General features: G+C 31.9%; 1 protein-coding gene across 1 annotated transcript; it reads right to left on the bottom strand.

Moving 5' to 3' along the window:
• Positions 1-2,351: 2,351 nt before the first annotated feature.
• Positions 2,352-7,553, bottom strand: LOC147803978 (uncharacterized). The gene is made up of 3 exons (XM_087151360.1): positions 6,555-7,553; positions 4,667-6,314; positions 2,352-4,591 (listed from the first exon to the last, which is right to left on the bottom strand). Exons 1-3 carry the CDS (start codon positions 7,551-7,553, stop codon positions 2,352-2,354), a joined length of 4,887 nt encoding a protein of 1,628 aa, XP_087007486.1.
• Between the last annotated feature and the right edge of the window lie 7,193 nt (positions 7,554-14,746).

The raw sequence follows: 14,746 nt of genomic DNA, 5'->3' as shown, positions 1-14,746 counted from the left end.
ACCTATTACAAAAATTACTAAATTGTGATTCTCAAAAATAATTATTTACAGCACTAATTCTTTTATTATCATTTTTGGTGTAAAAACAAATATCGGTACTTATTTCAAAGGCCGAAAAAGATCCTTAGACTGTTATTGACGCCGATGATGCTTAATTAAATTTGGTATTAAATACTACTGGTATTGCCATTCTAAGCACTGTGGTAATAAGAACTTATTATTCCAATATAGTGGTTCAATGTAGGTACTGTCATAATAAGTTTTTTACTGCTCACCGAAGTACCCCAATATCATCATACCATACATATTCATGGCATCCAATGCACATCTTTATATTTTTATTATTTGTTGTATTTTTCCGTCCCGTTTTCATACTATTAGATTTTACAGAGTTAAAAGTTCAACGCAACAAAATAAATATTAACTATACACATAGTATCATAAAAAAATGATATTCAGAATTTTCCATTCAATAACTTCAATTCTATTTCATTACTTCTTGTTGAGTTTTCATTAATTAAGTTTGCAGAGTTAAACTATTTATGTAAAGAGTGGTAGAAACTCAATTCACTTTTATTTATTTATCATCTCTTTAATTATTAAATAGTATCTATCTTTATGACTTACATTTCATATTATTCATATACAAAACTTTTTTTCATTCTCTTTTAATAGTAAACGGAAAAAAATTATCATTTAAATAGTTGCTAAGTTGAATTTTTTTAATGAAATTTTGAATTTTAATAGTTAGCACTTTTTGTAATTTTAGTTGCTCATGGCAACCTTGCAAATATCAATAAAAGAAAAACATGGTTTCATATACCTTTTAAAACACGAATATAGTGACGTCATTCCTATACGTTGCGAAATTATTAACGTTGATTTTACGGTGCTGATAACCCTAACATAAGGACATCTGAGATTCATAGGAAAGTGCGATAAAACTAATTTTTGATTGGTTGAAAGTGCAAACTAGCGAATAACTCATATACGAAATATTTATTAAATTCTACGCAAAAGTCTTTGTAACAAGTGTTGGGAGAGAGTTTTAAAGTAGACAGTTAGATTCGCCATGTCTTCGAGCGTATGTAGACTAAATTTAGTGAGTAATGGCTCAAAATTGCAGATTTGTATAAGGTAAATACAAACACACATACGTATAAACGAGCTGATTTATTTACATTAATGTGAGTAACTGAAAAATTATTGTATTTTATCCAGATCAAGATACTTTTTTTGGCATTCTAACCGTACTTTTTATCACATTTAGTTATTCCTGATGATCTCTGTTTACTTTTAATTGCTTTGTGGTGAAACTGCATTCCAAATTGATCTTTAATTCCAAATAAACTTGTTAACTTCCAAATATCTATTTCAGACCTTTAACTATTTATTATTATTGTATTTAATCCAGATCAAGATACTGTTTTTGGCATTCTAACCGTACTTTTTATCACATCTGGTTATTCCTGATGATCTCTGCTTACTTTTAATTGCTTTGTGGTGAAACTGCATTCAAAATTGATCTTTAATTCCAAATAAACTTGTTAACTTCCAAATATATATTCCAGACATTTAACTATTTATTATCATTGTATTTAATCCAGATCAAGATACTTTTTTTGTCATTCTAACCGTACTTTTTATCACATCTGGTTATTCCTGATGATCTCTGTTTACTTTTAATTGCTTTGTGGTGAAACTGCATTCCAAATTGATCTTTAATTCCAAATAAACTTGTTAACTTCCAAATATCTATTCCAGACCTTTAACTATTTATTATTATTGTATTTAATCCAGATGAAGATACTTTTTATGGCATTCTAACCGTACTTTTTATCACATCTAGTTATTCCTGATGATCTCTGTTTACTTTTAATTGCTTTGTGGTGAAACTGCATTCCAAATAAACTTTGTTAACTTCCAAGTATCTATTTCAGACCTTTAACTATTTGCGTTCTTCGACAGAAACATTCTGTCTTCTTTATAATGATCTATTAACGACTTATTTTTCCAGTTTGCTTCCCGCCCGATCTCTAATTCAGATAAACTTTTAGAATGCTTGTCTAATTGTCTTTCTGTTTATCTTTGTTTTTATAAAAAAGCGACAGAGGGGTTAGGATTCATATTCTTTAATAACAACAAAACAAAAAGTAAACATTAGAATAGCCAAAAACAAAAGAGTAGGCAACGCCATCTATTGGTTCAAAACATAAATTTTCTACATCCAGCCCACTCCAATGTATTGGTTTAACGATGCATTCTATTACAAATAACCATACAAATGTTATACACTTACAAAAAAACAACAAGATTTAATGAATATTTCAAACAAAGAATAAACAGAGCAATCAATCACTTTCTAATAAGTAAAGTCTCTCAATGGGTCTATTTACAACACTGTTTTTTAATTGGATTTGGCATGACCTTATTCTACCATCTCTGCCAGGAAAAATATCTTTTATTCGACCTAACTTCCACATTAATCTTTTAACATTATCTTCGCGTACAAGCACAGCATCACCAATTTTAAAATTTACAATATTTTTGGGCATTTTATACATCATGGCAGATCTTAATTCTAGCAAATATTCCTTTTGCCAGCGTTTCCAAAAATGTTCTATCATCATAAGCCTATGTTTCCATCTTTTTGTTAATTCTGCTTTTGAAGACTCTAATTTAGAACTGAAGGATGGTAAAACGGTTAATTGATTACCTATCAAAAAATGCGAAGGACTTAAAGGATCCGGTTCATTAATATCGTTATACATATAAGTTATTGGTCGAGAGTTAATAACAGCTTCAATCTCTGTAAGTACAGTAAGTAATTGTTCAAAAGTTAATAAAGATTTATGTAATATTCGTTTTAATGCAATTTTAACCGATCTTACCAAACGCTCCCAAAAACCACCCCACCATGGAGCACCTTCGACAATAAACTTCCACTCAATTCCTTGTTTTTCTAAGTATTGTAGAAGTTCGTCATTTTTACACAATTTGAATAAATATTTAATTTCACGATCAGCAGCTTTAAAAGTTTTGGCATTATCTGAATAAATTATTTTACAAATGACCCTGCGTCCAAAAAACCTTCTTAGAGCCTGAATGAAACTTTCAACTTTTAAACTAGACACTAACTCTAAGTGAACCCCACGAGTCACAGCACAAGTAAACAATGCAATGTAACACTTAGAACCATCGCTTAAATAAAGTGGTCCTGCAAAATCGATGCCTGTTATATTAAATGGGGGAGATTTTTCGATTCTATCAACAGGCAGATTACCTGTTACTTGCTTACCAGAAGTAAAACTAAATCTTCTACAAATTTTACATCGATATATAACAGATTTCACGAATTGTCTTCCTTGCACTATCCAAAATTTACTTCTTATTAGCAATAAAGTGTCATTCACACCAGCATGCAAAACCCTTTCATGACAATCCTTAATAATTAAAGCAACAAAATAATCATTATTAGGTAATATTATTGGACACTTTTCACTGACATCTAATGAGGAATTAGCTAAACGACTTTTAATTCTCAGAATCTTATTTTCATCAAGTTTGGGATTCAACTGAAATAGTTTAGAATTAGAATTGATTTCTAAATTATTTTTTAAACAATTAATTTCATTCGAATAGTATTTATATTGAACAGTTCTTATCCAATAATTATTTGATTCACTTACTTCAGTACTCGTAATTGTCCCATTTTGTTTTACACAAGACCTTAAATTCTTAATGAATCTGAAAATATAGGATGTAACATGCAATAATTTACGTAAAGTACTAAAGTTCTCAACTTTGAGCACAGGATCTGGATCAGCACCTGCAATAAAAGAAACAGTCATTACTTCAGTTTGGACATCGTCAGTCAGTGAAAACTGACTATCATCAGTAGCCGGCCATTCATTTCTGGAACAGATAAGCCACGGAGGCCCGTGCCACCATACATCGTCCTGCACAAGGGCACTGGCTTCGATTCCTTCTCTCGTCAACTTGTCAGCAGGATTATCAGAGCCAGGACAGTGATTCCATTGACTGGGATCGCTTCTTTGTTGAATTTCGGTGACTCGGTTTGAGACAAAACGTTTCCATTTCCGGGGAGATCCACGAATCCAATGCAAAGTGATAGTTGAATCAGTCCACATAAAGGTTCTTGATTCAGGAAATTGGTCACGGATTGATGCAATCATTCTGGTTCCGATAACAGCAGCCATCAATTCCAGTTTAGGAAGAGACAATTGTTTTAATGGAGAAACGCGACTTTTAGCTATCACTAACTGGGATGATCTAGATGTTGAACTGGCAGATATCAAATAAATTGTAGCTCCATAAGCACTTTTGCTTGCATCACAAAAGCAGTGTAATTCATCACCAGATGGATCCGAAACTCTATTTAGCCACCTAGGAACCACAATTTGTTCTAAAAAATGAAGTTGCTTGTACCATTCTTGCCAATTTTTGTCGATTTCAGGAGGTAGAGCATCGTCCCAATCAATTTTCAATAACCAAAGTTTTTGGAACATGATTTTGACTTGGATCATGAATGAGGACATCCATCCGAAAGGATCGAAAATTCTTGAAGTAGCTTGCAATAAAGTTCGTTTTGTACGAGGGTTAGAAATTATAAAATTAAAAAGGTCTCCAGTTTTAAAATTAAAACAGTCATTCGACAAGTCCCACTTCAATCCAAGAACTTTTACTTCTTCGGTTCCATCAGCTTGAACTTCTGAGCCATATATTTTGTAGTTCAAAATTCTTGAGTTAGATTTCCACTTCACGAGGTTCATGGAGGTCTGCTTAAATATTAGGGTTGCTTCTTCCTGTATTTGCGATGCTTCCTCTACAGAATTCGTTGAATAGACAAGATCATCAACATACATGCAAGAATTTAACAGCTTAGTTGTCATGGGATAAATGTTTTGAAATTTCTTCAAGTGATGACGTATAGTTGCTGCCAATAAAAAGGGGCTTGATGTTGCTCCAAACATCACACGAGTCATTCTGTAAATTTCAAATTTTGTATTGGGAAACTTAGCGTCTTCTGAAATCCATAAAAATCTTAAGGCATCACGATCTTCTGGTGCAATTGAAATTTGTAAAAAAGCCTTTTGAATGTCGGCAATTGCAGCAATTTCACCTTTACGAAAATTCAATAAAACTATCAGTAAATCAGGAACTAAGTTAGGTCCTTGCAATAAACAATCATTCAAAGAATGGTGACCTTTTTCTCTAGATGAAGCATCATAGACTACACGCAGTTTTGTTGTGGAATGATCTTCTCTAATTACAGCCCGATGAGGAACGTAATAAGTTTTCTTTGAGTTAAAAGCATTCTTTTCTGTTTTTTCGATTATTCCTTCCTTCAGTTGTTCATTTATTACGTTTTTATACTGTTCGAAGAAATAAGGACTGGACGTAAATCTCTTGATCAATTTCTTCATTCGGCTTTCAGCATTATGAAAATTATCATGTAAATCAACTATATCATTCTTCCATGGAAGGTTTACTTCATAACGGCCATCTATTATGCGAATAGATTGTTCAAATAAAGAAAGTGCTTTTATATCTTCTTCTTTTTCATCCAAGACCGGTGCTATTCCTAACGATTCTATTTCCCAGAAAGATTTAATATTATTAGATAGCTCTTCATCTAAACATAAATTTGAACTAACAGTCATTGATCGTAAATCAGAACTCATAACGGAACCTTGAATACACCATCCTAATCTAGTCTCTACAGCAACTAATGCTTCGTTAATTCGTTCAATTTTTCCAGTAACAATTTTCCAGTAAACATCACTTCCTAATAGCACTGATATTTCATTTGGATTATACAGTTGGTGAACAGTTGGCACATCATCTGAAACTTTAATTCCCAAAGAATGCAAAGTTTTAGTTAAGTCATCGCCAGACATTTTAATTTCAGCAGTAGTAATCACGGGATACTCAATAGCTTCAACAATAACAAAGTTATCAGGATTAATTAGATCAACAAGTTTCAATTTCACTTTCCTTCTACGACTATTTACACTCTTACTAGATCCAAATGTATGAATATTAAGATCAATTTCTCCTGTAACAGGCAAATTTAACTTTTTCGATAACTTTTCACTTATAAAAGACGTTTGACTACCTCCGTCAAGCAAACATCTAACTAAACATTCAACCTTGTTCACAGCAACAGCGGTAACAGTTTGTAAAATTACATTTGAATTCTGTTTCACAGAGTTTTGCACAACATGAGATTCATTATTTTTATTTACGAGCATTTCTTTATCATTATTCGAAACGGGACTTTCGTTTTCAGGCTGTTTAATGCAAACAGAATAATGATGCTTTTGTTTACAGTTAAAACAAACAAGATTTCTTTTCATGCAATCCGAAGATATAGATAAATGTCCTTTTTGAAAGCAACTGAAACATCTACCACTTTTCATTAAAATTTGTCTTTTCTTATAAACATCAGCTTCATTACATTTAAATTTATCGTGATTCTTAGAACAAAAAATACATTTCAAATTCAATGTTGATAAAGCAAAGGCGCTTACCTTTGGTTTTCTTTTCATCCAAGATCTTTCTTCTACTTTTGATTCTGGAGTGAATTTAAAATTTTCTTTTCTTGAATTTTTTGAGAGTAGAGCTGATCGTTCACGGCTATCAATTTCGTTTCTAATAAATTTTAACAATTCTTCAACATTCCAAGTAGAATCCTTCGTTCTTTGACGGTTGAAATCCAAAATTATATCTTCAGGAATCAGCTTCATCAATATTGGACAGAGTAGATTTCCATAGGTTTCAGACATCACATTTAAAGACTTTAAACTTCGTATTTCAATTTCAATGCTATCGTAAAGTTTTCTCAGCGCATCAACATCGCTAGAAACCTTTACCGCAGTTAAATTTAACAGTTCGTTCATGTGAGCATTAATAATTAAGTCACTTCTTCCATAGCGATCTTGTAAAATATCAATGGCTGCTAGATAATTAGAATCACAAATCGAGAGTCCATTCACAGCTCTTGCAGCAGCTCCGCCAAGATATGACTTTAAATACACGAACTTATCAACAGTTTTCAAAGTCTTATTTTCGTGAATAGTCGATTTAAATTGTTCCCAGAAGTTATTCCATAGTTTAACATCACCGTAGAATTTTTCGATATTAATGTTCGGTAATTTTACGTGAACATTTTGAAATTCTTCAGAAATAATTTCGGTTGAAATACTTTCGTTATCGTTCTTACGGTTTTCCACATCCAACTTAGCACTCGACGAAGATAAAATTCTTGAAATTTTCGTTTTTAAAACAATAATCTTATCAGAATATTCTTCCGATTGTTCGTATTCCTTTTCAATTTCGTCAACTTCAATCAAATCTTCAATTTTCAAATCCAGTTCCTTCAATAAAGATTCCTTTTCAATAAGTTTAGCCAATAATTCATCTAAAGTTTTAATGTTCGGAATTTCATTTTCGATTTCGCCGAACAATCTAGTCGTAGATGCTCTGACCGCACCTCTTTTCTGCTTCCGTTTTGAAAGTTCAGCAGACATTCTCGAATTCAGAATAAATTATCGAATAAAGAACGAAGAAATAATTTCAATATAAAGTTCAAGATCAAATTCAAACGAACCCCTCTTCAGTAATAAATATTTTCAATCAGTAATAAATATTTGCAATCAATTCTTGGGGTTTCCGGCACCATATAAAAAAGCGACAGAGGGGTTAGGATTCATATTCTTTAATAACAACAAAACAAAAAGTAAACATTAGAATAGCCAAAAACAAAAGAGTAGGCAACGCCATCTATTGGTTCAAAACATAAATTTTCTACAGTTTTAGAGATAGCTTTTAGGAATTTAAATCTTATAGCTCCAGATTTAACAGTATTTGTACAAGACTTGAATTAATATTTACAGCTGATGTGTTCCCACATTTAAAGTACTTATTCTTAAGAAATTTTTTAAGAATATTCTCGATTATTATCACTACGATTGCACCCTTCCCACTTAGTATGCTGTTGTAATGGGATGACGTAGAATGTTTAAACTAACATTTCCTTGGAAATTTAGCAAAATTAGAACTACAAAACTGCTGATCGTAATCCAAAATTAAAACTAGGAATTCCAGGTCCTATAAAATGTTACTAAGATTTATTTGTAGCACTATTTGATGCACAGTGCGTGAAAAATAAATGAACCAACCTGAATAACTTTTCATCTAATGATCGGATCTTTACGTTTTAAGACTCAATTTTAATAGCTTAAGAGAGTGGCCTCAAATATGCTAATTAATTGAAGCAGATAATGTTTTAAATAACGGAATCAGACAAAAAGCGTTCTTTGTCAGAACAAACATGCCTTTTTTCGATGGATTCTTGTTTATAACCCCCAAATATAGGGAAGAATACATCCGGGAAATATGGTCCCAACAGTTTGATCATGAAAGCATTCCAAAGTTTGAACACCTTAATGTTATTTTTATTTTTTTGCCTATTTCAATATATCTCGGGGACTTTTTAAGCGAATCGGAACTTTTTGCTCACAATTATAAAATTCGTTTATCCAAAGATGCATGCAAAAAATAATTTTTAGTAAATATTTATTATTTTTTATTATTTTATTTGGTACTAGTCTAAAACATTTTGAATTTAAAGGTATGCAATTTTTTTTTACATCATTTCAAAGAATGTAATTTTACATAGCAAAATACGAAATTTGAGTAAAATAGGTTCCTGAGAAATTGAATTTTAAATTTACGACTATTTTAGAATGCAATTATTGATTTAGATTTCTGAGGATGATTCAACTGATTTTGCTCAAATTTTGCATTTTGTCAAAACGGTGTAAAAATTGTATATCTTACAATTCAAAACTTCTCCGCTAGTACTACGTAAAATAATAAATATTTATTAAAATTTATTTTTCGCATAAAATTGTATTTAAATGAACAAATTTTATAATTCTGTGAAATTTTTTTTCAATTAGCTTAAAAAGGTTCTCGAGATATGGTGAAATACTCAGAAAGTGAAATTAACATACAGGGGTCCAAACTTTGAAACGCTCTCCTGACCAAACTTTTCTGCATCATATTTCCCAGATTGCGGTTACCTGTTATATTTTGGGGCTCAAAAATCCGTATCCGTCGAAAAAACTTAAGTTTATTCCGAAAAAGTACGTTTTTCGTCTCTGATTTCGTAACTTAAAATATCGTCTGCACTAATTACTTAACATATTTGAGGTCACCCTCTCAAACCATTAAGATTGAGTCCTAAAACATGAAGATCCCATTATAACATCAAAAGTTATTCAGAGTGGTCCGTTCATTTACTGAGCACTGTACATTTTTTAAATTTCTAATGGCAGGGAATACAAACAATAACACAGAGGAACAATGAAAATAGAAAATAACAAAAGACCGAAGTCATCTTCCCAAAAGCTCTCTCGCACGCCAGTATCTTGCGGTCTCCGAGTCAAGTCCGTGGAGCCTCCTACAGCAATGGAGGTGCTCTCTATTCATTCATTGGTGCTCCGGAACCACACAGTTGACACTGAGGGTGGTCATAAATACCTATACGATACAATGTGGCTACTGCATCTCGGCGAGGCTTATCTGGCACTGCCTTAATATCTGTCTCACTCCAGTTCTTATTCCTTATGCTTTCTCGTAGTTCAGCAGAGGCATTCATTTTCATTAAGTGAGGACTGTACGTCTACTTAAAAAAATTGTGTAGTGATATATTTAAATTCAAAAAATATTTTCCATTCTTCTCAAAAAGATCTGCAGAAGCGGCTCTACAGTTTTATCCCAAGTGTGACTAGTGAAATTAATGTATTTGTTAAATAAATGCATTATAAATGCCTGATACATCTATGAAAAATATATACACTATATGAAAAATATCTCTATGCCTGAAATATATTGATGACAGAAAATTATCATTATGAATATAAAATAAAATAAGTTTATTCATTTTCATAAAAAACATGTAGGAATTAAATTTTCTAATTGTCCATCTGCTGTGGAATCATTCTTTCCCATGGTAATTCCGGTTTTTTTTACTTTGCATTGGTTCTCTCTGTAAATATACTTTTTGTACTATAAATTTTGCAGTCTTGCATGTTTGACTAATAATCTTGGCTGGAAAATTGTATCTCTCGTTTTTCTTAAAGAAAATATGAACTTGTTGTTTCTTATTCCACTTGATCCATTCCTTAGCTAGATCAAGTCCAGAAGACCGTTCTCCCACAGAAAGTCGTGAACCAGGAAATCTAAACAGGAGAGCAAATGGTCTGGAACAGATTGGTGGGAATTGCACTTGGGGTACACAGGAAACTCCTTCTGTCCATGCACGTATAAAAGTGAAGAACTGGGTGTAGTTGAGTTAAAATTCTACATCTTTGCACACAATTCCATCTTGCACACCCAAGTCTTCTCTACATCTTCAACGTTAAAGAATTTACACCATTCTGCAGAATAAATAAATCGAGCGCTGGCACTATTCTCCTGACATCTCTTCAATGCTTATCACATTTCGATAAATTAATGGCCTTGAATTCGATTTTTGGGCACAAAAGGATTTGGTCACAAATCGATAAATTTAAAAATATAATATGTAATTTAACGTACCCTAACGTTTAACGATCCTTGCTTTCTTCTTGCGCTTTAAAGTAAGAGTTTCTCTAAGCAATTCGTTGACGAGATGCTTGCATTCCACTTCCTTGAAAACCACCTCTCGAAATGAGTATATCTTGTTGGAAGAGTTTCTTTGAATTTTCAGAGAAAGTGTGTTGTACCATTCTTTGGTACCTTTAGCTCCTTGCGATGGAGCAGAATCCAGATGAAGCTTCCATTTATGATTTTCAAAACGCTTTTGTGACTAGGAAAGCATAGCATCTTTCACCATAAGTTTGTGATATGTTCGTTTGTTAATTTTTACCCATTGATCAATTACACCAAGTTACGTTTTCCCGGTAGTCTATTGACCATCAAATATTTAGATCGTAGTGGCATCTAGGACCAAACTGTATTATTCTGACTATTATGAATTTGTTCAATCGAGAATAGTTTCTCATCTGTGCAAACAAGTTTCTACCCATGGCCCACTTGAAAATATATTTACATATTTGAGGTCTTACCTATTTGTGTTTGGCTGTTAACTTTTATGAAAGAAATTCTTGACACTTTTTTTTCCAATCAAATGTGCGGTTAATCTCCACTTAATTGGCAACATCTTACATTGGAACTCTTGAATATTCTGGAGATCTTATTTTGGTAGCTTTCTGGTTTCAGTTGGATGCTCATTCTCCCTCGTTAGAACCTCTCACTTTCAATGCCAAATCTTCTGATTGGGTCTGCTTAAGCACTTTTGTCAGTTTAGGCACTTGCAGTTGATGAGCAGATTTACATCGCTCTTTTACTTGTAAATGTAGAGAAAGAGCAATCGAACGTTTGATTACAAAATTGTGCAATACATCTAACTTTTATATACCGAGTACTCGCATCAGTATTTAACATAAATGTAAATCCCTGCAGCATCTCAACAACTGGACACATATTGGCGACAAAACCACTATTTCCATCCTAAACAAATTAAAACTCTTCTCCCTTCAGCATAATATTCACCTGCAGTGGATTCCTTCTCACTTCGGTCTCTATGGCAACGACTTAGCGGACAGCCTGGCTAAATAGGGTTGCAGCCAACCGCACCCTACCTCGTCTGATCTCACCTATCTTGTACTTTACTCCCTGAAGAAATCTCATCTTCTCAGGGACTGGCTGACTTCCCCCACCCATCATTGATACAAAGGAAATAAGCCTGGAGTTTCTTTGACTTTTCCCTTTGAAAGGAGAGTCTGCATTACCCTCTCCATCCTAGCCTACTGGCCATCTAAAAGGTTTACTATTTTCTGAAGGAACTAAAATCTACCCCTCTGCCCTAAATGCCATCTGTACCGGGCTTCCGCCGATCATATCCTTGACTGTCTTGGTCTTCTCTAAGAAGAAATCTACTCTACTCTTCTTTTGGTCTTCTATTTCATTCAGATCAATGGGTTCATAGATCTGGTCTGACTTCGTCAGGCCAGATGAGGATAAGCAACAGCAACAACAACATAAATGTAAAACTTTGGCAATAGATAAAAAATATTTTATTTTAAGCTTCGTCCAAGTTATTTTTTTATAATCCTGTGTATAAACCAGATTTTTTTAAAAATTTGAAAAATGAAGCTAATATTAGAAGTGATATTTTTTTAAAACCATAATTAATCCAACCCAAAATTGCTAAAAGAATTGTAGGCAATATTTTCTTGCATATGAAATACATCTGCTGATCATTTTAAACTGAGTCTAGTTTCTTGAACAATATAGATTTTTCAGACTACTTAAAGTCGAAGGTAATAAAAATGGAATATCGTTATTTATACACCTATTCACAAACCCTCTACATGCCAGGAGTAAATCCAATCTCTCAGAAAGCTGTAACTTGAACTAAAATATTTAATAAGAGAGCATCTTATTCACATAGCTCTCTAGTTTTCAATATCTTTGAAGTTCCATTTACTACATAACTTTGATGTATTGATGGAGTCATATCTTAGGAAGAGCTTTCTCTCAAACTTTAAAATCGATATGCGTTGGATTCGTGATAGCTTTAGTTTTTAATATGAGTGGAAATGAACTTGAAATCACAAATTGAATAGGAAAGCTCCACAGTTGCAATATATTTTCCACAGTTGCAGTGTTTGTAATAGTTAAAATAATGAAATCTTTTAGTTTATTTAAAAATAGTTTATTTTAAAAATCCGGTTTGGTAAAAGTAACCATATTGATGGTAAATTTTTATTCATATATCACAGTACGCACTCAGAAAAAAGTATAGTTAAAACTACCAGAATATGGTAAAATTTACTGTGGAATATCTCTATGAGAATACCAAAATCTCGGTGATTTTTACCGATGTCTAAGGTAATGATTTTGATGAAATTAACCGTAAAATATGGTTTTAAAAATGTGATAAAACTAAGTAGATATGATACAACATAACTTTGATATATTGATGGAGTCATATCTTACGAAGAGCTTTCTCTCAAACTTTAAAATCGATATGCGTTGGATTCGTGATAGCTTTAGTTTTTAATATGAGTGGAAATGAACTTGAAATCACAAATTGAATAGGAAAGCTCCACAGTTGCAATATATTTTCCACAGTTGCAGTGTTTGTAATAGTTAAAATAATGAAATCTTTTAGTTTATTTAAAAATAGTTTATTTTAAAAATCCGGTTTGGTAAAAGTAACCATATTGATGGTAAATTTTTATTCATATATCACAGTACGCACTCAGAAAAAAGTATAGTTAAAACTACCAGAATATGGTAAAATTTACTGTGGAATATCTCTATGAGAATACCAAAATCTCGGTGATTTTTACCGATGTCTAAGGTAATGATTTTGATGAAATTAACCGTAAAATATGGTTTTAAAAATGTGATAAAACTAAGTAGATATGATACAACATAACTTTGATATATTGATGGAGTCATATCTTAGGAAGAGCTTTCTCTCAAACTTTAAAATCGATATGCGTTGGATTCGTGATAGCTTTAGTTTTTAATATGAGTGGAAATGAACTTGAAATCACAAATTGAATAGGAAAGCTCCACAGTTGCAATATATTTTCCACAGTTGCAGTGTTTGTAATAGTTAAAATAATGAAATCTTTTAGTTTATTTAAAAATAGTTTATTTTAAAAATCCGGTTTGGTAAAAGTAACCATATTGATGGTAAATTTTTATTCATATATCACAGTACGCACTCAGAAAAAAGTATAGTTAAAACTACCAGAATATGGTAAAATTTACTGTGGAATATCTCTATGAGAATACCAAAATCTCGGTGATTTTTACCGATGTCTAAGGTAATGATTTTGATGAAATTAACCGTAAAATATGGTTTTAAAAATGTGATAAAACTAAGTAGATATGATACAACATAACTTTGATATATTGATGGAGTCATATCTTACGAAGAGCTTTCTCTCAAACTTTAAAATCGATATGCGTTGGATTCGTGATAGCTTTAGTTTTTAATATGAGTGGAAATGAACTTGAAATCACAAATTGAATAGGAAAGCTCCACAGTTGCAATATATTTTCCACAGTTGCAGTGTTTGTAATAGTTAAAATAATGAAATCTTTTAGTTTATTTAAAAATAGTTTATTTTAAAAATCCGGTTTGGTAAAAGTAACCATATTGATGGTAAATTTTTATTCATATATCACAGTACGCACTCAGAAAAAAGTATAGTTAAAACTACCAGAATATGGTAAAATTTACTGTGGAATATCTCTATGAGAATACCAAAATCTCGGTGATTTTTACCGATGTCTAAGGTAATGATTTTGATGAAATTAACCGTAAAATATGGTTTTAAAAATGTGATAAAACTAAGTAGATATGATACAACATAACTTTGATATATTGATGGAGTCATATCTTACGAAGAGCTTTCTCTCAAACTTTAAAATCGATATGCGTTGCATTCGTGATAGCTTTAGTTTTTAATATGAGTGGAAATAAACTTGAAATCACAAATTGAATAGGAAAGCTCTACAGTTGCAATATATTTTCCACAGTTGCAATGTTTGTAATAGTTAAAATAATGAAATATTTTAGTTTGTTTAAAAATAGTTTATTTTAAAAATCCGGCTTTGGTAACATAAGTAACCATATTGATGATAATTTTTT

The sequence above is a fragment of the Parasteatoda tepidariorum genome, chromosome 9 (assembly GCF_982258835.1).
Source record: "Parasteatoda tepidariorum strain Cologne lab strain chromosome 9, Ptep-v5.0, whole genome shotgun sequence".
Lineage (NCBI taxonomy): Eukaryota > Metazoa > Arthropoda > Arachnida > Araneae > Theridiidae > Parasteatoda > Parasteatoda tepidariorum.
Note: the sequence above shows the minus strand (reverse complement) of the source record. Positions and strands in the feature narration are given on the sequence as shown.

Coding starts and splice junctions, on each gene's coding strand:
- LOC147803978 (XM_087151360.1), bottom strand. CDS start 7,553: ATGTCTGCTGAACTTTCAAAACGGAAGCAGAAAAGAGGTGCGGTCAGA. Junction 6,315..6,554: donor GGATGAAAAGAAAACCAAAG/GTAAGCGCCTTT, acceptor TGCATTAAACAG/CCTGAAAACGAAAGTCCCGT. Junction 4,592..4,666: donor GTGGGACTTGTCGAATGACT/GTTTTAATTTTA, acceptor CTTTATTGCAAG/CTACTTCAAGAATTTTCGAT.